Consider the following 25,130-nt stretch of genomic DNA (forward strand, 5'->3'; position numbering starts at 1 on the left):
ATATTTTGTGAAATTGTAATATGATACAGTTAGAAACAAAGCTATAATAAGTTATGTAACTTTTTCTTTAAAAAACCATTCACAAATATATAATTTCGTTCATGAGACTTACTTGCTATGATTTCAGTTGTCACAAATATTTCTGCAATCATGTTTGTTGTTACAGAGTCATCTCTATAACCTATGGTAACCAGTTGTATCACTTTCCAATGCTTGAAGTAAGTATTTGTAAAATGTAACTCTTATACAAAATGGCCTAACATACAATTTATTCAGATCGATTTATTTTCAGTTACCCAGATCCGCAAAATTATTGGCAGTGGCAGAAAGTTTCCAAGAAATGTATACATCTACAAACACATTGTTATACCTGTAAGAAAAATGGCTGCCTGATTGCTTTGTTGGTAGTTAACTAAATTAATATGCTGATTAGGAAACTTATATTATAATACATAAGAAATCAGTTAGGGTTTAATCTACCAAGACATTTTCAATAATGTGTATTACCAGGGGGGCGGGGGGCCAGAATACTTTGAACCAGCTGTAAAAAAAATATGAAAAACCACACGATAACTTCTCATAATGACATACTTCATAAAGAGAAACTGGTGTGTAAGTAGAGTCCAGAACCTGAAAATGTCTCTTAGCAAAAAACTCACTTTCATTAATGTGTAATACCAAAGTGACGGCGTGGGGTTCAGAAAGACAACTTCATGACTACAAAAAGAAAATTTTAAAATACAAATATCCATAATTTTGGTGACTTTTACTCACAACTCAACATACTGATGTCCAAATAGATTACTGGATGTGAAAATATTGAACATGGCATTCATGTCAAAAGGCACATATACCAGTAAGAGCTATATTTTTGAGTTAAGTGTAATTAAAATTTTAAAATATTTATGGAATTTGTTAGAAGATCGCTTTAGAAACAATAAATACTTTTTCCGAACTTCAAAAATAATTTATTAGACTAGATTACAGTACCTCCAAAAGCTGTGTGTAAAGAACTACCCCATCCCTCTTTCATATTGCTATGATTAATATCAGAGATGTTCAGCCACATTGGTTATTATATTTAGTAAGTGTAAATACCCTTCATTTTTGTAATCTAAAACACATATAAGGCAACTATAAGGGATTTTAGTGAAATTTTCATGCCAAATAAAATTCGGGCAAGATCGTAGTTGGAACTTTAAACCTCGGCATGCATGTTCACCACTGTTATCGACTGAGCTGCCCAAACTCTACAAAGATCTGCCCACGTAGTTTCTCTTCTGCCAGAATCACTCCACAACTTTCCAAACATCACAGTAAGTTTCAGGTTGTTGAAACTTTTCTGTACATGGTTTTAATCTGCAGGCAGTTTCATAACAATTCACCCATCAGCCTATTGTGGTATTTAGTAGTTTTTATGTATTTAATATTGCCACTGTATTGTCTCATACTACATATCCACCGGTTAGGTCCTAACATGCTAGATAATAGTTTTTGTGACCTATTTCACTTGTAACAATGTGTGAAAACTACCTAATTTCGCAGTGAACTATATTTGAACAATAGGGTGCCAGTAACTAGTTGAGTGCGTTGTAACACTGCATACGTACTGTCGCGGTACATTTCGAATTTTTATCGTAAGTCAACCAGAAATTGTTTTGGTTTGAGATGAAACGGGGAATATTAAGAACTGTGACTACGTGCATATCAACAATTACACTTCCCTGTTCTGATCGTTTGATAAGATTGCTACATCGTGCGTAGTATCTGAAAGGGTAATATAATGAAATGTGCTGTATATCATATTTAATAGTAAGTAACTGTTTATTAGACAAACATCAGTCCGCAATCACACTGCCACTGTTACTCTGGTTACTGTCACCCTGTATAACTGGAGATGAAAGATACTGAATTTTAAACACTGTTTAGAACGATTACCGGCCCTTGTCATGAACGCGCGATTTTTAGTGGTAAACACTTGAGAAAGACAACTTCTTTGACAACTTGTTATTGCTTTTCTTTCACCTGTATTCTTGACTTAAAATGTATGTTTTTATTTCATTCCACTTCTTACTTTCCATCACAGTATTCAGTATTATCACTTTGCTGCTCTCCAGAGACTCTCTACCCCACCTATAACATAATTCCGTACTCGCTGATAGCCTCCGAATGTGTTTGTTGAAAACGGCTTGGGCGCTCTGCAAGAACAACGCGCAATGTCAAGACGACAATACCCAACGAATGTTCGTCTCCAGAGACTTCGCATCCAGATCAATCGATACTTCGTAAGTTGGAGAAAGGCCAGAGCGTAACAATTCCAATAAAAATCCAATAGTAAATATATTGTTGTGAACCTCTAGCATAAGTTGACAGTAGCTCACACGCGTTGTGTGTGTAGTTACAGGCGTGAAATGAGGAACAGTCGTAGTTCGAAGAGCTTTATTTCGTCTCTGCAGAAAAAAACATCACACAGTTGTTTGATAATTTGTTACTGATTTTCAGGTACTTCGTCTAGCAAGTGAATAATGTAATAAAACTTCGCTTCTTCTTGTGGCGTCGCTGCAACGTCCTGTAAAACAGAAGACAACAAAGTTCTCATTGAAACTGATAATAATGAAATATGTTGTGGCAGGTAGAAAATATGAATAATCGAGTGAGCTAACTCTACAAATTAGGTAATACCATTTAAATAATTGTAACTACGATAATACTCGATTTTATTCTTATTCGAGGACACTCATCCGAAGATGTTTGTGGTTTCCGGGAAAAGAAAGAAAAATTCATTGCACCTCCTAAGCTAGACATTGAATTTAACGCCGTACCCAAGCGCGAAGTAAGGAAGTCAACTGTTACTCGCACCAAGAAAACCACGCTGGGCGGAAGAACACAACGTCGTCGTATATTTGTAGGTTAAGGAAACATGAGGGTATTTCAAAAAGTAAGTTATGCATTATTATGTCAGACCTAATAGCTTTTATCGAGTGTTGCAATACACACCTGAGTGACACAGATACGTGAAACTACATTCCAACATAGAGAGCAATGTTTGGGGCGTTCTGCATATTGTTCAGTTCCTCGAGAAATGATATTCTGTCCTTGCTCACGGAGTAATTCAAGAACCACTGTGTGAAGACAGTCGTCGTTCGGAAATTTGTTTACCCTAAAGGTTCTTTCAGTTTTCTGATAAGATGAGATTCGCATTGTGCAGGATTTGGACATCGTGATCAGCATAGCGGACGAATGTGCTGCCTTGGCCGACATATTGTCACCATTTTACTACGGCTGCACGCGATACTGCATAAGGTCCACATACCGTAAGCATTTCAGGACAAATCTGGACATTTAGACGTTTTGTTCACAAGAATCTTATTGTCCCGTGTAGTTAGACTTTGAGATACATTTCCAGATGCTGCATCATTTCAGTCACACCCTGTGATGCACCTGTTGTCCGTACCAAAGACCAGGTGTTTCAGCAAGAAACCGGGAACATGTAGTCTCTCCTGACAATGCACCATTCTTAAAATGCAGTGGGAATAAAAGCTTAACTCCCAGAATTCCCTACGTACAGCCTGTGATGATATGCGAGACTAGCAGTTTTGCTAGCAACCTACCTGTTTGCACACAGGTCAGGAGGATTCATGGGCATGTAAGTTATTATCCTTCTATATTCAGTGAAATTCTGTCATACGAAGTTTCAGGAAATAATGGTGGAAACAGCCACTGGTTTTACTTATACGCGGAGAATCGGACAGTTTTTTAATTCAGGTTTGTGAAGTTCTGTAGAATGCTGCTGAGTTTGATCGGGTTTTTATTTGTTTACTTTTTGTACATAGAAGTTTTATTTTATTTTTGTCTATTTGATGCTGAAGCACGTAAAGAAGTAGATCTCTGGGATTAGTTAATGCATTACACAGAGTAGTCCCAGTGGCTTACCTTTGGACGGCTGTTTGATCCCGACTGATTAATGGCTGGTTCTGAAGAAAAGTAGGTGGGAGAATTTGATACCTATGAAGGGGTGGAGAAGAGCTACTTCCAGAACAAACTTTTGCAAGAGAAGCAGTTCCTCGTTTGGTTAAATAGATCGTATAATGCTGAAACAATGCCAAACTGCTACACTACATGATAGGGCTAACTTATTTCGTGAAGCATGGCTGGATGAGAGTGGGAAAAGGGTGTCGGGCGTAGTATTGGTTGGCTGTACCTAGCTGACCAATTTCAATCCACAGCCGCCAAAATAGTACTCATTTCCGGCAAATTCCACTCAGCTGTTTTCTTCTGTGAGTGTCCTTTGTTTGTTAAAAGGTGGTCCGTAAGTTTCTCTTGCCCCTATTTCTCAAGATGGGGCATTGTAGTGCTTCGCGAATAACACTTATTAAGAGACAGTGCACTCGCTAGGAGCCAACCCATACAGAATTGACGTGATATGTTCCTCACAAGGAAGCTAAATGATACACTAAGAGCGCTGTCAAAATATTCCACTGTTTCATGGAAGCAACAATTATCTTTGCCAAGCAACTGGGTGCAGTCCAGAGATGCCAATGCCTGCCGTGTGCAAAAGTTGCTTAAACTAAATATGCACAAACATATGACATCTTTTTGGCTAGACGAGACACTTTCTAGTGTTTTTCTAACAGCAACAACAGGCTCCAGAGATCTTAATTATTTTCTTCTCAACGACAACAGTAGTGGGCAGTATGTCTCCGTCGAGTTCATAGGAGTAGGGAAGTACAACCCGATCTGTTACTAAAGTGTAGTACAGAGATATTGCGACTCTATTGCTAATATTTAAATTACACCACATTCCAATGCAGTTCACGCGTCGACCAGTAAGCAAAATTAACAACAGAGCCAAGTTCTAGCAATGAAACATCATACGAAAACCACTGGAGAGCCGCAGTGAAAATAACCTGTAGTGAACGCGGTCCTAATAATAGTGATGTACTGTCATGTATGAAGAATGTTAACATACAGGGTGATTCAAAAAGAATATCACAACTTTAAAAATGTGTATTTAATGAAAGAAACATAATATAACCTTCTGTTATACATCATTACAAAGAGTATTTAAAAAGGTTTTTTTCACTCAAAAACAAGTTCAGAGATGTTCAATATGGCCCCCTCCAGACACTCGAGCAATATCAACCCGATACTCCAACTCGTCCCACACTCTCTGTAGCATATCAGGCGTAACAGTTTGGATAGCTGCTGTTATTTCTCGTTTCAAATCATCAATGGTGGCTGGGAGAGGTGGCCGAAACACCATATCCTTAACATACCCCCATAAGAAAAAATCGCAGGGGGTAAGATCAGGGCTTCTTGGAGGCCAGTGATGAAGTGCTCAGTCACGGGCTGCCTGGCGGCCGATCCATCGCCTCGGGTAGTTGACGTTCAGGTAGTTACGGACAGATAAGTGCCAATGTGGTGGCTCAGACGATAAGGTTTCATAACTAACCTTTTTCGTAGGGCTCTCCATACAGTTGATTGTAGAATTTGCAGCTCTCTGCTAGCTCTGCGAGTCGATTCTCCTGGGCTGCGAACAAATGCTTGCTGGATGCGTGCTACATTTTCATCACTCGTTCTCGGCCGTCCAGAACTTTTCCCTTTGCACAAACACCCATTCTCTGTAAACTGTTTATACCAACGTTTAATACACCACCTATCAGGAGGTTTAACACCATACTTCGTTGAAATACACGCTGAACAACTGTCGTCGATTCACTTCTGCTGTACTCAATAACACAAAAAGCTTTCTGTTGAGCGGTCGCCATCTTAGCATCAACTGACGCAGACGCCTAGTCAACAGCACCTCAAGCGAACAAATGTACAACTAAATGAAACTTTATAGCTCCCTTAATTCGCCGACAGATAGTGCTTAGCTCTGCCTTTTGTCGTTGCAGAGTTTTAAATTCCTAAAGTTGTGGTATTCTTTTTGAATCACCCTGTATTGTTTTCGCAAATCTTCCATCTACAGTATGGCAAAGCTACCTTCATGGCCAACATGCGAAATGTATCTGATGGACGGCAGCTCACGTTTAAGTGGAAGAGCGAAATCAAAATAATGAACATTCAGGCTGGCTTGGTTCTCGAAGCAGCTCTAGCTAACATCACAGGACTCTTTGCCCAGATGCGAAGCGCACCTCCTGTCACCAAAGGACGCGTAGCTGCAACAGTGCTGTGCAGCAAGAAAATCTTGAGATAAATGTCTCCTCCGTTGTAACGTTCTCCTCACGTAGTCTTTGAGACCGTCTCAAAACTCAGTCATCTTCTCTAGGCCACCATGCTAACAAACTACGTGTAATAACAAAATAGTCATGACACAGGTTTCACATACCCGTATTATGACCGAAAATTTACTCTGTATGGTGAAAGAATATCAGTTATAAGATTCACTACTGACGTTGCTATCTTTTGAAAGTCACAGAAAAATACAGGACTTGTTGGATAGAATGACCAACCTGAGTGCAGAGCAGGTGGTAAGAGTTAAAAGAGGAAAGGCGAAAGTAATGAACAGTACAAGAAATGAGAGTAGCGATTAACTTAGTATAAAGTTTTTGAAGGAAAATAACATACGTTGGACGAAGCAAGAACTAACTAGGCCAAAAAGGGCGATCTGGCAAAAGAAGTCTACTAGTGTTAATATAGGCCTTGATAAGAAGGAAGAAACTGGTGATAATGTACGTCTATAGCACAGCATTCTACGGCACGGGCTGTGGGAAAAACGGAAAAGGAAAGAACAGGGCCGTTCGAGCTGTCACGCTACACAAGTATGTAGAAAATTTGATGAACTGATGGGGTAACCTAAGGAATGATGTTCTCCTCAGGAATCGCGAAGAAAGAAATGTATAGAAAAAACAGCTATACGAAAAGTGTCAGAATGATAGGACATGTGTTAAGGCATGAAGGAATAACTTCTATGGTGTTAGAGGGAGCCATAGACAGCAAGAACTGTTGGGGAAGACAGAAATAAGAGCACATTCAACAAATAGTTGAGAAGGTAGGGTGCAATAGCTACTGAAATGGTTGGCACAAGAGAGGAATTCGTGGCTGGCCGAACTAGACCAGTCAAAAGACTGTTGACAAACATTAGTTACTTACTCTTAACTGCACCTGCTGCTAATATGTGGAGGGGGTTATCCAGAGGCCACTTTGTACGTCTGGGCGGGCATCACGACGGCTGGGAGGGCTGTATATGTCACACCACCTGCTGGTCGCTGCTGCGTAGTCGCCACAGTCCTGCAACATACAGGAGATTCCCGTAGCACACCAAGGAGGAATTATATGTGATGGATTCTAATACAGGTACGAGGTTGCAGGCGAAAACCAGCATTAAGCGCCAAACAGGTAGAAGGTTTATTAACACGCAAATTGCTTTCTTGTCTCTCTGCTCAGTAAAAATTTCGCAGTTGAGATTAAACTACCTCGCCTGTGAGCTCGAGACTCGAAATTTTAAGCAAAGCTATGAACAGGATGACAATGCAACAATCTCTCTCTTTCTTGTCGGTATGTTCAGTGGGGATGCGGCTGAAAATGTTTGGTGACGCCTGACATCAAGGCTGTACAACATGACTGGCGGATTTTGCAGGTAGTACCGGTTTACTTATAGGGTTTGTATGTGGGGAAAGGCACAGCTGAGCACAGAGTGGGAGGAAGGAGAAGATAGATGGAAAGAAGGGAAAAGAGGAGATGTACTGAGAGAGGGGAGGAATGAGAAGACGGACACAGACAGAGGGATAGGAAGAGGGAAGAGGAGGAGGTGGTGGACAAGAGAAGGGCTAGGAGAGGGAGTAGGGTGAGGGGGAGGAGGAGATAGAGTGAAGGAATGAGGAGATGGAGGGAGACAGTGGGGTGCATTGAAGTAAGAGGAGGAAGGGGTGGACAGAGAGAAACGGCAGGAGGAGGCGAATAAAAAGAGGAGGAAGGAGGATATAGAGAGAGAGAGTGTAGAAGGAGATGTGCGGAGAGAATGGGGTAATAGCAAAAGAAGAAAGAGATACTTGCAGCATGTGGCATACGCATACAAGGGGAAAGCTGAGGGTATAGTGTTCATAGTGAAATAACAGTCTCACAAAAATGGAACGAAATTAAGTTTTCCTGCCCATATTTTGATTTTTATGAGCATATCAGTTAAACAGCCTGATGTGTTATTTACAAACTGTGACATAGTCATGATAGAGTTTCCAGCGATCCAGGAAAGCATCATCTTTATTATAATTCCAGTTTTAGATGGCAATGTTTATTTGCAATGAGGTTATTAATTTCGGTCGGTAATGACCATCTTCAGACCTGAATATAATCGTGTTGCATTATACGTATCATGTCATTACATGTGATGGTACAGTCAAAATAGTCAATTCTGCTTCATCAAACAAACAAAATTGTGTTATGTACAGAGCGCCATACTGCACATGAAGAGAGTCACGAATATACCTAAATAATTTATTAGTATGTAGGTATAACACTATACTTTTTCAGAAAAAGTCACGTGAAAAGACACTGAAATAAAACTGAAATTTAGTCACGTGAAAAGACACTGAAATAAAACTGAAATTTAACATGTCTCCGTTGTAATATAAACAAATGGTTAAAAATTCATGAGAAATTTTCGCACACAGGACTAAAAAGCAGAAAGTAATTGTTGACGTTAAAATGGCTTTTTGGCATAACACTTTATTAAATTGTTGGTTCAAATGGATCTGAGCACTATGCGACTTAACTTCTGAGGTCATTAGTCGCCTAGAACTTAGAATTAATTAAACCTAACTAACCTAAGGACATCACACACAGCCACGCCCGAGGCAGGATTCGAACCCGCGACCGTAGCGGTCGCTCGATTCCAGACTGTAGCGCCTAGAACCGGACGGCCACTCCGGCCGGCTAACACTTTATTAAAACGGACTACAAAAATACATTAATTTTTCCTAGGTCCATATTTATTCCTTACCCAATACAAATAGCACTGAAAAACAGGAATACGGTTGCACCAGATAATAATAAGGGGGTGAACTATTCATGCAACAATTACTTAGTGTGTGCACCACACGTTTCTCGTTTTAAATTTTCCTGTCAAAAAAACTGGCTTATCTCTGAGCCACTTCTAGTTTTGTGAATTGTCAGCTCATTTAAATCTATGTACTGCTGCATCCACAAGTTTACATTTCTGGAAAAAGTCACACATTTATCTGGTTATTTACGGGATCGGTAACTGAAAGCTGAGCAGTTTTCATCATTGTATATAGGAGCCGTGAACGTTTATTTCAATACACTGAGGTCATGGGACAGAGATATGCATATATACAGACGGCGGTAGTATGTTGTACACAAGGTATAAAATGGTGGTGCATTGGCGGAGCTGTCATTTGTACTCAGTGACTCATGGGAAAAGGTTTCCGATTGATTTATGGCCGCGCTACGAGAGTTAATTGACTCTGAATGCAGAACGGTAGTTGGAACTAGACGCATGGGACATTTCATTAAGGAAATCTTTAGGGAATTCGATATTCTGAGGCCCACAGCGTCAAGAGTATGCCTAGAATACCAAATTGCAGGTATTATCTCTCACCACAGCCGGCCGGTGTGGTCGTGCGGTTCTAGGAGCTTCAGTCTGAAACCGCCTGACCGATACGGTCGCAGGTTCGAATTCTGCCTCGGGCATGGATGTGTGTGATGTGCTTAGGTCAGTTAGGTTTAAGTAGTTCTAAGTTCTAGGGGACTGATGACTTCAGAAGTTAAGTCCCATAGTGCTCAGACCCTTTAGAGTCATTTCTCTCACCACGGACAACGCAGTGGCCGACGGCCTTCACTTAACGACTGTGAGAAGCGGCTTTTCCACAGAGTTTTCGGTCCTAACAGACAAAGAACACAGCGTGAAACAACCGCATAAATCAATGTGGCACGTACGAAGAACTTGTCCGTTTGAACAATGCGTCGAAATTTGGCGTTAATGGGCTGTCGCAGCAGACGATGTGGTGTCAGCGCCAGACACCACACTTGCTAGGTGGTAGCCTTTAAATCGGCCGCGGTCCGTTAGTATACGTCGGACCCGCGTGTCACCACTGTCGGTGATTGCAGACCGAGCGCCGCCACACGGCAGGTCTAGAGAGACTTCGTAGCACTCGCCCCCAGTTGTACAGCCGACTTTGCTAGCGATAATTCACTGACAAAATACGCTCTCATTTGCCGAGACGATAGTTTAGCATAGCCTTCAGCTACGTCATTTGCTACGACCTAGCAAGGCGCCATTACCAGTTACTATTGATGCTATAAAACATGTACCGTCAAGAGCGATGTTCACCATTTATGGATTAAAGTTAAGTATTCCACAGCTACGTCCTTTTTTGCTAGTCTAATTTCCTTGTCTTGTTCCAGACCTCACGTCAGCCTGCGGGAGCTAAAACGCGTGCCTTTCAGCTTCCTCTCAAAACCGGGTTGGCTCTCTTGCCAATCCACAACAGACGAATGACGCGAGTGCCTTTGGTAGCAGAAAGACAACTCCTGCAGCGCCTCTCCTGGGCTCGTGATCATATCAGTTGGACCCTAGACGATTGGAAAACCGTGACCTGGTCAGATGAGACCAGACTGAGTTAGTAAGAGTTGATGGTAGGGTTCGAGTGTGGCGCAATCCCCTATAAGCCATGGGCCTATGTCAACAAGCCACCGTTTAATATAGTTGTGGCTCCATAATTCTGTCGGCTGCTTTTATGAGGAATGGACTGGGTCGTTGACTGGTCAGCAGCGGCCTGCCAAATATGAGCCGATTCGGTTGTTCGAGTCTGAGCGCTTTCCCTTGATAATATCAAAACTAATAAAGCAACTGAGGACAGTTAACTATAAACGGCTTCCAAATAAACATTTGTTGAAAAGGTACGTTCTATGCCATTACGCTCTTTCACCTATTGCTCATTTTTAATAGTTAAATCAGGAAGCGACTGCTTGAAGGGCTGTCGGGAGATGTTATGAACATCAACAAAAGTAAAACGAGAATAATGGAATGTAGTCGAATTAAATCGGGTGATGCTGCAGGAATTAGATTAGGAAATGAGACGATTAAAGTTGTAAATGAGTTTTGCTGTTTGGGGAGCAAAATAACTGATGATGGTCGAAATAGAGAGGATATAAAATGTAGACTGGCAATTGCAAGGAAGGCATTTCTGAAGAAGAGATATTTGTTAACATCCAGTATAGGTTTAAGTGTCAGGAAGTCGTTTCTGAAAGTATTTGTATGGAGTGTAGCCATGTGTGGAAGTGAAACGTGGACGATAAATACTTTAGACAAGAAGAGAATAGAATCTTTCGAAATGTCGTGCTATAGAAGGCTGCTGAAGATTAGATGGGTAGATCACGTAACTAATGGGGAGGTATTGAATAGAATTGGAGAGAAAACGAATTTCTGGCACAACTTGACTAGAAGAAGGGATAGGTTGGTAGGGCATATTCTGAGGCATCAAGGCATCACCAATTTAGTATTGGAGGGCAGCGTGGAGGGTAAAAACCATAGAGGGAGACCAAGAGATAAATACACTAAACAGATTCAGAACGATGTAGGTTGCAATAGGTACTGGGAGATGAAGAAGCTCACAGGATAGAGTAGCATGGAGAGCTGCATCAAACCAATCTCTGGACTGAAGACCACAACAACAGCATGTTACAAGAATATTTTACTTAGTGTCAAATGTGCTATGATATGAAATGCAGCGAGTTCATTCGGAATGTCTGTATTTCACAAATTCAAGTGCTTCTACAGTAATCGTGTTAGCAAACGCCAAAATTTGTGTACTGGTACATTTTTTCGCCGTCAACAAATCTTCACATAACCAGACACACTGCTTTCGTTAATGTATTCCTTGGCCCTGTTTACGTGAACTTTTATGCTGCGATGCTGTGGCGACGATTTCATACAGAAGTATACCTGCCCGTGCTGAAGCAAATTTCCGACGAAAATAACAGCCTTTCCAACGAGACCTCATTATACATGAAGCATCGGCTATTAATAGGAATGGCCCATTGACATTTATGGGTACCCGTAACGCTTTAAATACGTGCTTATATACACACGGACATTTACGGCATCTCCAGGTGGCTGGTACTAAACCGGCTGGAACGTCAGCTGGGTGGTGCAATTCTGGCCTTTTATCATACAACGTCAGACAGAGCGCCTGTCCTAAGTCAGCTGCTTTTATGTTTGGTGATGGTATGGATGATGGTTGTGGGTTGTATTATCTTCCAGCGTGGTTATTAATTCACTATGTGCTTAAAAACTTTTAAAGGTATAAGCTGATGGAATAAAATCTTGGGTAAAAGTCTGTTCACTTCATTGCAGTAACTCTTAACATTCCTATACTACTTCACCCTTCTCTTGCCTGCCCCCCTCCCCCCTTCCCCCCCCCCCCCCCCCCCCCGCCCTGAGTGCTGACACAATCCTTGTCTCAATATATACTATTAAAATATAAAGGAATGAACAGAAAAGAGTACAAGAATTAAAAAATATTACCCGTTGTGAATGGTGTGTAACTTTCGTAATCGACCACAAACAACGAGACTAGTTGTGATTTACATGAAGGGCCCCACAGTAATTTCCAGAAACACATGGAACCAGCCATCATAGAATAGACTTTAGAATTTGACGTTGTTTCATCTACCGTTGTTATTTAGCCAAAGCCCTATTCCATGCTCCAACAAACACAGTTGTTTTGATTGCAGAGCTTCGACAGCGCGGGGCTTCACTCAGGGTCGTAGTGTTATTGAGCTGTATTTCATTTGTCTCTAAGAATCATTGTTATTGCGCAATTATTAAAGTAATAGCCATCATAAACAAGTACAGATTCGCATATTACATATACAGTGTTTTCATTTTCAGACGACTAATATGTCGAATATGATACTTCTAAAAAGATGTTGTGGGCGAAAAGTAAATATTAGTAAAGGGGACACCTTTCTGTGCTACAACTGGCCATTTCGAAACCACCCCTCCTGCTTGGGTAGGGCTGTCTTTGTATTTCAAAATGGGAACGCCGCATTTTTATTGCATACTGGACTCTATGCCAAAAAAATACTCACTGTTTACTCAACCAGTGTCTCAAATTCGTGGCAGATGGCGCTGTAGTCGACAAATATCAAGTGTGGTTTTTTTTTCAATTTAGAACCGACACAACAGATTTTCTATTTCGTTTACAATCAAAATATCAACCTCCGTGTTCTGACACATGATATTTATGTTCAAAATTTACATTAGTGGGGAAAATTTGATTATGCAGTACAATATGGTTAGCCGTTTCAATGTCTTGTTACAAACTAAATTGCAACAACAACGACGTGGATGTAATAGTTCCAAAGATGTCTGGTTATCTCAAGTCAAAAGAAACACCATGTAAATGCAGAAACAACAGGCGTAGTGAATGTACTGCAGTGAGTACAACAAATAAACTGAGTCAGAAGTTGCTGTTCCATCAAGCACACTTAGAACATGTCACAGCCCAAAACTGAACTATGTAAGCTAATGGTATAAAGGCGAAATTAGCTCTGTCTGTTACATTTCCTTGACTAAACTACTGAACCGATGTCAAAATAACTTGGTGTGGAGATAGCTTCAACCCTGAGGAGCAACAGAGGATGTTTTAGCAAGTTAAAAAAGTACACCAACTTAATATCAGTGAACACAAACTGACTTTAAAAAAATTAATAAATTTGATGCATAAGGCACGTGTTGTATAGCTACTTCAACAGCAAGATGCATAGATGTGTGCCCCTGCCCCACACCCCTCTGCAACACTGCTCATCAGCAATGCGGTGGGCAGGAGGTGTATCACGAGCTATGCTTACCCGAAGAGGCAGACACGTCAGGCCAGCTGACGTTATTGCACGTACAATAGGTTACTTACTCACCTTACGTTATCATAACAAAGCTACCAATATGCGAGCACAGCTGTGGGTAATAGTCAATATCACATTGTGGCAATGGTTGTCTAGAACGCTACACTTCGGCCCAGGTGGTATGTGTGTGTGTGAAATCTTATGGGACTTAACTGCTAAGGTCATCAGTCCCAAAGCTTACACACTACTCAAGCTAAATTATCCTAAGGACAATCATACACACCCATGCCCGAGGGAGGACCCGAACCTCCGTCGAGACCAGCCGCACAGTCCATGGCTGCAGCGCCTTAGGCCGCTCGGCTAATCCCGCGCGGCACCCTAGGTGGTCTCAAGTTTCATCCCGACCAGGGGCGGGAACGTTCCATCGTTCCAGTGACGCTACGACAGCCCTAGTCCACTTAGACTGATACCATTGGTCATTCCCAGGGCAACGGGCTTGCCAACCTCTTAGTGCCTCTTCGACGAAAGACTATACTCTACCCATAGTCAGGGCAGCAGTTGATCACACGCTGCTCGCTACAGACTTCTTTGCATTTACACTTCAAATGATATCATCCTTCACAGTTTTCCCGCTCTACGGACCCCTGAAGTACAGAATAACTTATTCCCTTATGTTATTACAAATGTCCTACCATCCTACCCCATCTAAACAGCGTTTGCCACATATTTCCTTCCACACCGATTACTTGAAGGACAAGCACATTTCGTACTTCAGCTGTTCTTTTGTAACACGTCATCTGAAATACCCAGTTCCTTTTCGTCCGCTTTTCCTTCCGTCAATCAATGTTTTGCCCCAGACATTTTTTACAAATATCTCCCACAAATTAATTCATACAGTTGACACAAACACTTTATTTTCATTCGTTCTGCGATACACAGGCTCAACAGTGCAGGTATAAGTACCACCGTCACACCCTAGCGAAATACACTACTGGAAATTGAAATAAGAACACCGTGAATTCATTGTCCCAGGAAGGGGAAACTTTATTGACACATTCCTGGGGTCAGATACATTACATGATCACACTGACAGAACCACAGGCACATAGACACAGGCAACAGAGCATGCACAATGTCGGCACTAGTACAGTGTATATCCACCTTTCGCAGCAATGAAGGCTGCTATTCTCCCATGGAGGCGATCGTAGAGATGCTGGATGTAGTCCTGTGGAACGACTTGCCACGCCATTTCCACCTGGCGCCTCAGTTGGACCAGCGTTCGTGCTGGACGTGCAGACCGCGTGAGACGACGCTTCATCCAGTCCCAAACATGCTCAATGGGGGACAGATCCGGAGATCTTGCTGGCCAGGGTAGTTGACTTACACCTTCTAGAGCACGTTGGGTGGCACGGGATACATGCGGACGTGCATTGTCCTGTTGGAACAGCAAGTTCCCTTGCCGGTCTAGGAATGGTAGAACGATGGGTTCGATGACGGTTTGGATGTACCGTGCACTATTCAGTGTCCCCTCGACGATCACCAGTGGTGTACGGCCAGTGTAGGAGATCGCTCCCCACACCATGATGCCGGGTGTTGGCCCTGTGTGCCTCGGTCGTATGCAGTCCTGATTGTGGCGCTCACCTGCACGGCGCCAAACACGCATACGACCATCATTGGCACCAAGGCAGAAGCGACTCTCATCGCTGAAGACGACACGTCTCCATTCGTCCCTCCATTCACGCCTGTCGCGACACCACTGGAGGCGGGCTGCACGATGTTGGGGCGTGAGCGGAAGACGGCCTAACGGTGTGCGGGACCGTAGCCCAGCTTCATGGAGACGGTTGCGAATGGTCCTCGCCGATACCCCAGGAGCAACAGTGTCCCTAATTTGCTGGGAAGTGGCGGTGCGGTCCCCTACGGCACTGCGTAGGATCCTACGGTCTTGGCGTGCATCCGTGCGTCGCTGCGGTCCGGTCCCAGGTCGACGGGCACGTGCACCTTCCGCCGACCACTGGCGACAACATCGATGTACTGTGGAGACCTCACGCCCCACGTGTTGAGCAATTCGGCGGTACGTCCACCCGGCCTCCCGCATGCCCACTATACGCCCTCGCTCAATGTCCGTCAACTGCACATACGGTTCACGTCCACGCTGTCGCGGCATGCTACCAGTGTTAAAGACTGCGATGGAGCTCCGTATGCCACGGCAAACTGGCTGACACTGACGGCGGCGGTGCACAAATGCTGCGCAGCTAGCGCCATTCGACGGCCAACACCGCGGTTCCTGGTGTGTCCACTGTGCCGTGCGTGTGATCATTGCTTGTACAGCCCTCTCGCAGTGTCCGGAGCAAGTATGGTGGGTCTGACACACCGGTGTCAATGTGATCTTTTTTCCATTTCCAGGAGTGTATCTTGCAGAGAACCAGAGAAAATTCTGGTCCTAAGTAAAACTGCCAAGCATGTGTATGCTTGTATCCAGTCACTCATTCACCAGCCTGGTGTAGCAATAGAGGGTAACTAAAGCAAAGCTTAAGCTTTAAATTTGTTGTTTAAGAAATTATTCACGCATGGAAGATAGCACAAACATGCCGCCGTTTAACTGTTGCACAGATTCTCTTGAGGAGAACATAGTAATAGGCATGCCTGCCGTACCGTAGAGAAGCAACTGAAAGAAATGGAAACAAATAAGTCGCCAGGTCCGAATGGGATCCCAGTTCCGTTTTACATAGAGCCCTCCATGGCAATGAGCCCTCTTTAGCTTGCATTTATCGCAGATGTCTTGCCCAGCGCAAAGTCCCAACTGACTTCAAAAAAACGCTGTGTACAAGAGTAAAATAACGGATGCGCAATATTACGAGCCAACATAGTTCACGTCGGTTTGGTACAGGATTCTTGAACATATTATCAGTTTGGATATGATAAACTGCCTATATACGGGAAAGCTGCTGTCCACAAATCAGCCTGTATTTAGAAAAGCATCTCCATTCCTTGCACTATATCCTGCGAACCATGGATGAAAGGGTGCAGGTACATTTCATATTAATGAATTTCCGGTAAGTTTTTGACACAGTGCCACACTGGAAAATATTAACGAACGTATGAACATACGGAGTAGATTCCTAGACATGCTTGTTGTTAGAAGACTGCTTAAGAAAGAGGACTCATTACGTTGTGCTGCTCACCCTCTCCGGCAGATCTCTTATGTGTACAGAGAATAAGAGCACACACGGGGGTCAGCATGAGTGCACCAGGGAAGTACGATAGAACCGCTCTTACTGTCTCTATACATAAGTGATCTACCGGAGAGGCAGAGCAACAATCTACGGCTCTTTGCTGACGATGTTGTAGTATACAGAAAGTGTCGTCGTTGAGTGATTGTAAGGGGATACAAATTGACTCAGAATTTCTAGTGGTTTGGTGAATAGCAGCTTGCTCTAAATTTATAACAATGTCAGTTAATGGAGTTGAGTAGGAAATACAATGTCATAATGTCCGAAAACAGCAGTGTGTAAAATAAGGCAAATCAGTAGACTGTTCTATTTGAGCCACTGGCTCAGGTGTAGTATTGACTGTCCCTCTTGCGCCACCATTGCCCATATCTATGAGGAAGAGTTGATATCTGTTGGTTGTGTCCTTAGAAGGTTTTTGCTTGCCGGTATCTATACGGGGATCGCTGGCCCGAGAGGGAGGCACGAAATTTGGGGGTTGGCGGTAGCGTCGCGACAAGAGGTGGTCACGAGGTCCGAGCGGCCGAAGCCACGAGCTGCGCAAGGAGGACCTGCGCAGAGCGAAGATACCGGAGTACTTCACCGGGGTCAGCGTCGACTACAAGCAGCGGGCCGACATCCCGTCGTTTGGTTGACAACATTCGTGTCGAAAGACCACTCGTGGCCTGGCTGCGCTACTCTGTCTGGCTTTCATCGCCACCACTCAGTAACCGCTGCGACGCACAGTATATCCATGGAACTGCTTGCTGATAAAGGGGAGTAACATTCGGTAATCCTTGTGGTGATTTTTGTCATTGTCTACCTGCTCTCATTATTTTCTGGTTTGTTTCCGACCCTCAGAGTTTTACTTGGTCGCCTCTTTGGTCGTAAATATAGGCAGTAGAATTGTGCTAGTACACTAGTTGTCGTTTGAAAATTTGTCCCACTATTATATTGCCTTTCCTCTAAGGTTTATACCCGATCATTAATGTTCTAATGAATCAGCTCCTGGTGGTAAATACAGCTGGAGCAATTGTACTAACGCACAGGTTTCCGTTGAACGAAAGAGGGACCTTGTGGTCGGATTTAGCTGTTAACCGGTTCAGATCTTTGATTGTAACTACATTTCTCAGTTATTAGTTATAATCTGAACAACCTGTTGTACTAAGCTGTTAGTTTCTGTGTTTGAATGACCCGGTCATTACTGATGTATTTTAGCTAGATCTTGTGGTTCCGCCGAGTTCTCTTGTAATAAGTGTTCACAAGGTATTTTTTAAGACATTCCTTCAGAGCGCTCTTACTAACTGACAATCAGTTTAAGTTTCAAAATATTATCAGCCAACTATCACCAAGGCCTCAATCAAAAAAAATTATCAGAAGGGACGAGTTGGGATCCAGTCGCACCTTGCTTGCAGATTGAAATTAAAAGGTTGGTTGCTTTGAACTAAGCCTTATCATTTCCATATTGTTTGCTAACCTGTCCAACCTTTAAGCACAGATGCGCATCTTAACCCAGAACCTTTCGACATACAGCTTTCAAATTAAAAGTAAAGTCATCTGTTTTGAGTAACTAAATCACTCTTGTCATCAATGGTGCTTACATAGTTTTCATGTTTCTCAGCAGAAGGGCATTTAATAAGACAAACTGTGCCAAGCGCAGTAGCAAACACCGCTGTTTCAACCGATAACTGGAGAGCTGCAGGTCCTGCCGTCTTATAATCATTGTCATATTTTTTACTGCTCCGCAATACAGCATTTCAGATTTCTTTTGCAAAGATTAAAAGCTTATTCAACTTATAATTTTGCAAATCTGTTCATTTCGTTAAAGAAAATTTTATGTTTAAATGCTTCGATTATCTGTAAAACACAGTTTATATTTTGTTAAATAAACAGGTTGTGTGAAAAGAAACTTATATTGGTGGGTCCTCCCTTCCACGTTTTCTTTAATTCCAGTAAGCACCACGTATCAAAATATTTAGGTGCAACCTTGCAAAGAGACATGAGATGGATGGAACTAGCACCTAAGAATGGTAGTAAGGTAGGTGTATTGTACTGTATGTTAACTGGGGACCTAGAAACGACGGAGAGGCTCCGTTCCCGCCTCAGCCACAGTGGTCCACAACCACATGACGACTACCGCAGTCCACTTCACCCCTCCGCCGCCCCACACGGAACCACTCTTTCAGCGTTATTGTGCGGTTCGGCTCCCAGTCGACCCCCCCCCCCCCTCCCAGATAACGTCACACACCAGACGAGTGTAACCCCTATGTTTGCGTGGTAGAATAATGGTGGTGTAGAGTACGTGGAGAACTTCTTTGAGCAGCAATCGCCGACATAGTGCAGCTGAGGCAGAATCAGGGGAACCAGCACGCATTCACCGAGGCAGATGGAAAACCGCCTAAAAGACATCCACAAAGTGGCCGGCTCACCGGACCTCGACACAAGTCCGCCGGGCGGATTCGTGCCAGGGACCAGGCGTTAGACCGCGCGGCTAACCGAGCAGGCAAGTTAGGTGAATGGTAGACTTTCGTTTATTGGGAGAATTTTAGGAGGCTGTAACTCATCTATAAAGGAGACAGGGTGTCGGAAATTGGTGCTAACCTTTCCGAGTACTGCTAAATTGTGTAAGATTCCAACCGGATTAGATTAAAGGAAGATGTCGAAGCAATTCACACACGTGTAGGTAGATTCGTTACCGGAACGTTCCATCACCACGCAAGTAATACAGATATGCTTCGTGAGCTAAACTGGGAATTCACGCAAGGAAGACGATGTTGTCTTTGCGAAATGCTATTGAGAAAAATTACAGAATCGCAATTTGAAGCTGACTGCAGAACGATTCTTCTGCCGCCAACGTACATTTCGCGTAAAGATAGAGAAGAGAAGAGAAATGCGGGCTCGTACAGAGGCATAGAGACAGTCGTTTAGCCCCCGCCATATTTGCGAGTGGAACAGGAAGGAAAATGACTAGTAGTGGTACAAGGTACACGCCCCTGCCCCCGACATGCACCATATGATTGGTTTGTGGAAGGTGTATGTAGATGTAGATGTAGTGGAGAAAGATTCTACCTTATGCCCTTTTCAGTCTGTGCAAGTCTAATTTCATCCTTCACTCAATTATCTCATGATCCTTATGTGTATTGTTTGTTATCCATCTGAGACACAGATTACACTAAATGAATTTTACACTATGTACCCGAACGTGCTCTTATTTGAAACTTACTGCCATATGAAAAGTCTGTGCCGGACTTCACAGAAGTTCTCTTGCACAGCTTCAGGGACTAGTACTCTTGCGAAAGAGGATGTTGCTGAAAATTGGTTTAGCCTTATCCAAGGGGATTGTATCCAGAATGAGTTTTCCATTCGCCAGCGGAATGTATTCTGTTTGTAAAGTATCTGGCAGATTAAAACTTTGTGTCGGACCCGGACTCGAACCTGATATCTTTGATTTTTGGGAGCAAGTTATGCGGGTTAACGCGACTGAAGTTTGGAACATAGGGAAGAAGACACTTGCCCGCGAATGGTAGATCGTACGTTGGAGTCCTAGTCCGGCACACAGTTTCAGTTTGCCAAGAGTGTTAATTAGACACATTTTCCTGAGAATTTTGAAGACCATTCACCATTTTACGATGTCGAACGCTTTTCTAGATCAGCAAGTTCTTGATTTTTTACGCCTTGTCTCCTGAAAAAATAGCAACGCCAGAACTGCTTATCTTTCATGAAGTGAAACCAGACGTTATCTATCTGACTACGTCAGGTGTCAGAGCGTTGGATACGATAATAGGATTTTCCACCTAGCTCGGCACACTGTAATGTATAGAGGGCTTTAATTTATGGGGAAAACGTTCAAACGGCCCTAACACAGTTCTTACCTGTTGGCAAGGACTTAATGAGGCATGGGGCATTAACTAAGTGATTTACTGTGGTAATAAATCGACAGTGATATTCCACAAAGTATATTCTTCCGCGATGACTTAGGAAGACCATGGGAGGTAAAATTATGAATCGTCGAACTTCACATTGATAACAGTGATTCATTACAACAAATTCAGTTCCGTAAAGCTGTACCAGTTTCCTCAGTGCGCAATAAATAGCTTGTTGATTTGTATTTCCGGAGAATAAATGGTTTCTGTAACTCAAACGCTCGTCACTGTCCCTTGTCATAACCATACGAGAAATTAATTTCAGTCCTATTTGTTTTTAAGTAAAAGTAAGTGATAAATTGAATTTTCGTTGCGTAATTTGGTAGAAAGATCATTAGTATTTAATATCAGGTTCGTCAGAAGGATATCACTGTACACTGTTCGTAGGAATCCTCTTCTTATCAGAAAAAAACAAAAATCTGCCAAACTAAACAAAATTAGTTCATGGCTCAAAACAGACAAAGAATACGCTTTTGTCGTATTTTCTAGGATATAAAACAAGTGTAATTCAAAATTCATTTAGCAATCCATTGAATAAATCCTATAACAATCATTTTTAGGAATTTTTTCGTTTACTTGCTCACACTATCGGTTCCGAAATATGAAATCCCATTATGAATTGTTATGGAGATAAGTATTTAGGACGGTGAAAAAGAAGACAAAGCGGAACTGTAGCAGTGAATATGCTTTTCGTTTATGTTGCGACCGTCATCTAAATAAATGTTAAAACGTATTGCATTCTGAAAGCGTCTATGTGGAACACTCAAACTTTGTATGCAAAACGGTTGGTTGTGTATGCACGTTCTTTTCATATATAGTAAGATGGACAAGTAGTACTGAATAAGTATTACAGAATAAGTGCATGATGTGTTGCGGGTGTCGTTCAGTTGTAAGAACTCTGTAATTATAATGCAACTTTTGTTGCTGTTTCTGTTATCGGTGCATTTTACCAGACCAAAGCTACAGCTATTTCGCTGCATGGAACAAGTTCTAACGGACGACAGAGCAAGAAGACGAGATACCGCAGGAATGAATTTCTGAGGCAAATAGCGTGAAGTGGAGAACATTTTAAGAATAAATGCAAAATGATGTGTGTTTTTTCCAATACAAATTATGAGGGGAACATACACAGTAGAGACGAAGATTAACAGAAATCATCAGACCAGGAAAACGAAACATGAAGACATTTAATGAGAAGTGGCAAGCGAATGTACATCTTAATATTTATGAAACAGAAGGGATAATGTTTATAAAGACTTGCATGAGCTCCGGACTGAATATAAACAGTAGGTGATGAAAGTAGACGAGGAGACACAGATGCTAACGTTACAAATAACTTATTTAAGAGTAAATGTCATATTAATTGGGCTCTTAAAACACCCTTAATTTCTATATGTTGTTCAGAGGCTGTACTAAGCAGTGAGAGTTTGATTGCTACACATTTCAGTTCATTATTTTTCCAGAATAGCTGCAACATAACCTTACCTGCCTCCTTGTACCGTATAATAGGCTGCTTGGGCAGTTGCTGCGGGTCTCACACCATGCTGAGCCCTGGCGGTCACCAACTGGCCAACAGGGACGGCGGTGTAGGCAAGCGTCGAGTACGGTTTAGATCCTGCCACTCCATATGTCATTGGCCATGCAGTGTATGTGCTGCCTCTAGGTCTAGCCGTTCCACTATAGTACATCGGTCTGCTTTGCACGGAATACCCCCTCGTAGCGACATAGCCCACAGGTATCGCCGTGTAACTGACAGCTCCAGGTGTTACAGCACCTTGTGCCATTTTGTAAGTTCCTGCAGTATTATATGTTGCGTAAGCACCACTGCCGTAGGCGAATGGAAGTTGTCCCATCACTGCGTTTTTACCACCTGAGGCGGACACTGAACCTGTCAGGGGAGGGCCTTTAGGCATATCACCAGATCCTGGCATCATCATAACGTACACTATCTCCGTTGGCTGAGAAGCGTTACTGCTAGCTCCACTATACGTTATTGCTCCACTACCTGCGCTTGTCATATGTCGCGCATCTCCTCGAGAAACTTCACCGCGCGTGAAAGATTGGGTATATCCTCCCAAGGTGCCAGAACCTCCAACTGTCGGAGCTCCTGGTGGTGGAGGATGAGAAGAGAATGTTGGAAGTGCACCAGCACCAACTCCATGCATGTTCTGACTCATTGCTGCTATCTTACCAAGCATTTCAGGACCTCCAATTTTCGCCCACATTTCCAAAAGTTCGCCTACTATTTCCTGTTGCCCCCCAGAAGCAACACCTAATCCTCCGGCAGCAGGGCCTGTGGAGCTTTCTTTGTGGCCTCCTGTTACAGCTGCTGGGTGATGGACTTGTCCTCCACTCATGTGTTCCAGTCCAGCTGCGCTGCCCCCTGGGGCACCATAGTGAGCGCTCGAAATACTATGTCCACTTCCACTGAGACCAATGGATGACGGATCAGCTTGGGGTACTTGAGAGTTGCCATGAATACCCCCAGGCAGCCCTCCTCCAGAAATATGTGCGCCTCCATGTGGGTTGCCCTCTACTCTGCCGCCATGGGCACTGTGCCCATCAATGCCGTGGGCATGAAGTCCACCAGATGGAATTGCGGCTGTACCTCCACCTTTGGTATTCTGCATTGACATACGGCGAAGCACTTCTAATGCTACGGCTTTTTTGTCTAGGTCATTGCCTTCGGAAGCAATAACTCCATGACCCATATTTCCTTCGATCTCGCCTGATACCTTTTTCAGGTCTACGCCACCACTACCAGGAAGAGATATCTGGCCGCTTCCTTCCAGTTCACCTCCTCTGTGGTGACTTTGTCCTAAATGACCACTCAAATGATGTTCGCCAGTAAGGTGTCCGTCCATATGCCCAGATTTTCCAGAAGAAAGACCTGCAGCAGCTCTGCCTAAGGTCAGGTCTCCTTCTGGATGGTGTCTAGTGTGGGACGAGAGTGCGAGTGCGGCATCTGCTGATCCGTGATGAAATTCTCCTCTTGGCATCCCACTGAGACCTGGTTCAAGTCGTTCACCTGGCGCCTCTCTTATCATCCGCACATGAGCAGGGAGAGAGTCAGAAACGTCAAGAATCCATCCTGACAGTATTACAAATGCCACAGGAATAAACAAACTTGACATTCTACAGCAAGGCGTCGAGAGATCCTGCCCAACTCGAGCACAGATGCCTACACGTTTATCGACAATTCGAGCACAGCTAGTGTAAGACCCCAGCACGTTCCACGAGATACACTTAACTCGTACTGTAGCGGGCTTATTTGTGGTGCTCTGTGGGAAATGAGAACGCCAGCTGACAAACGTCGGGTCATAGAAATTCGCAGCCAGCCGGAACTTCACATTTCCTTCCCAGTTTTTCAGCAGTGTTTCGTTACACAGTTTGACGAGGTGACTGCCATTTTTTCTAATACACCGGAAACGTAACGTACATGCAATGTATTACTTCATGATTCTCTGATATTGCGAGCTAATGTCGTTAGTGCCACAGGAAGTGCATGTACCACCTTCCCCCTCATCTTTTCCAAACCTGCTACTGACGTACAATTAATTTGACAGGTTCTGTCCAGCAACGAGTTGTTAACTCTATTTTCAGCTACAATGTCCTAAAGCGTAATGAATGATGAATCATAAGTAGCATGTAAGTAGTCTGGAGCAACTACAACGGAAAGTTTGTGTGTAAATATAGAAAGAGATTGCTGCTGAAAGTTGGCTGATGCAAGAAGACATGTTTGCGACGAAGATGAGATGAACATCAGCCATTTCTGAGTAGTGGACTCCTCGACAGTGAGTAAATAGATGACTGAAATTGTGTGTTCAGTTTCACTATAGATGAAATTTTACAAAAATTCATTGTGAAAGTATTATATTTCGCTGTCTAAAAACTTCATATTTCTGCAGAGTCAGTATTTTGCAACTTATTTTCTGATAAATTTCGAAGCAATTAAAAAAAAATTTCACCATGAAGGAGTGTAAATTATGCTACATGAATCAGACAGACCATATTTATGCGGAGCCAGTCATCTTATCTTCTGATAAATGTAGAAGATAGTGAAGGAAATTTTCACCATGAAGAAGTGTAAACTATGCTACATGAATCCTACAGATCAGAAACTTTTTCCAGTTTCCAAGCGTCTTACCGATGCACAGCTGTACACTTTAACAATGTACCTGAGAACAGCAGATTG

The 25,130-nt window shown here is 43.0% G+C and overlaps 1 protein-coding gene across 1 annotated transcript; it reads right to left on the bottom strand.

The window, feature by feature from the left end:
- Positions 1 to 2,425: 2,425 nt before the first annotated feature.
- LOC126418868 (uncharacterized transmembrane protein DDB_G0289901-like) lies at positions 2,426 to 24,210 on the bottom strand. The gene is made up of 3 exons (XM_050085865.1): positions 22,421 to 24,210; positions 7,096 to 7,233; positions 2,426 to 2,569 (listed from the first exon to the last, which is right to left on the bottom strand). Exons 1-2 carry the CDS (start codon positions 24,067 to 24,069, stop codon positions 7,131 to 7,133), a joined length of 1,752 nt encoding a protein of 583 aa, XP_049941822.1. The 5' UTR covers positions 24,070 to 24,210; the 3' UTR covers positions 2,426 to 2,569; positions 7,096 to 7,130.
- Positions 24,211 to 25,130: the final 920 nt, after the last annotated feature.

Source organism: Schistocerca serialis, chromosome 9 (assembly GCF_023864345.2).
Source record: "Schistocerca serialis cubense isolate TAMUIC-IGC-003099 chromosome 9, iqSchSeri2.2, whole genome shotgun sequence".
Classification (NCBI taxonomy): Eukaryota; Metazoa; Arthropoda; class Insecta; order Orthoptera; family Acrididae; genus Schistocerca; species Schistocerca serialis.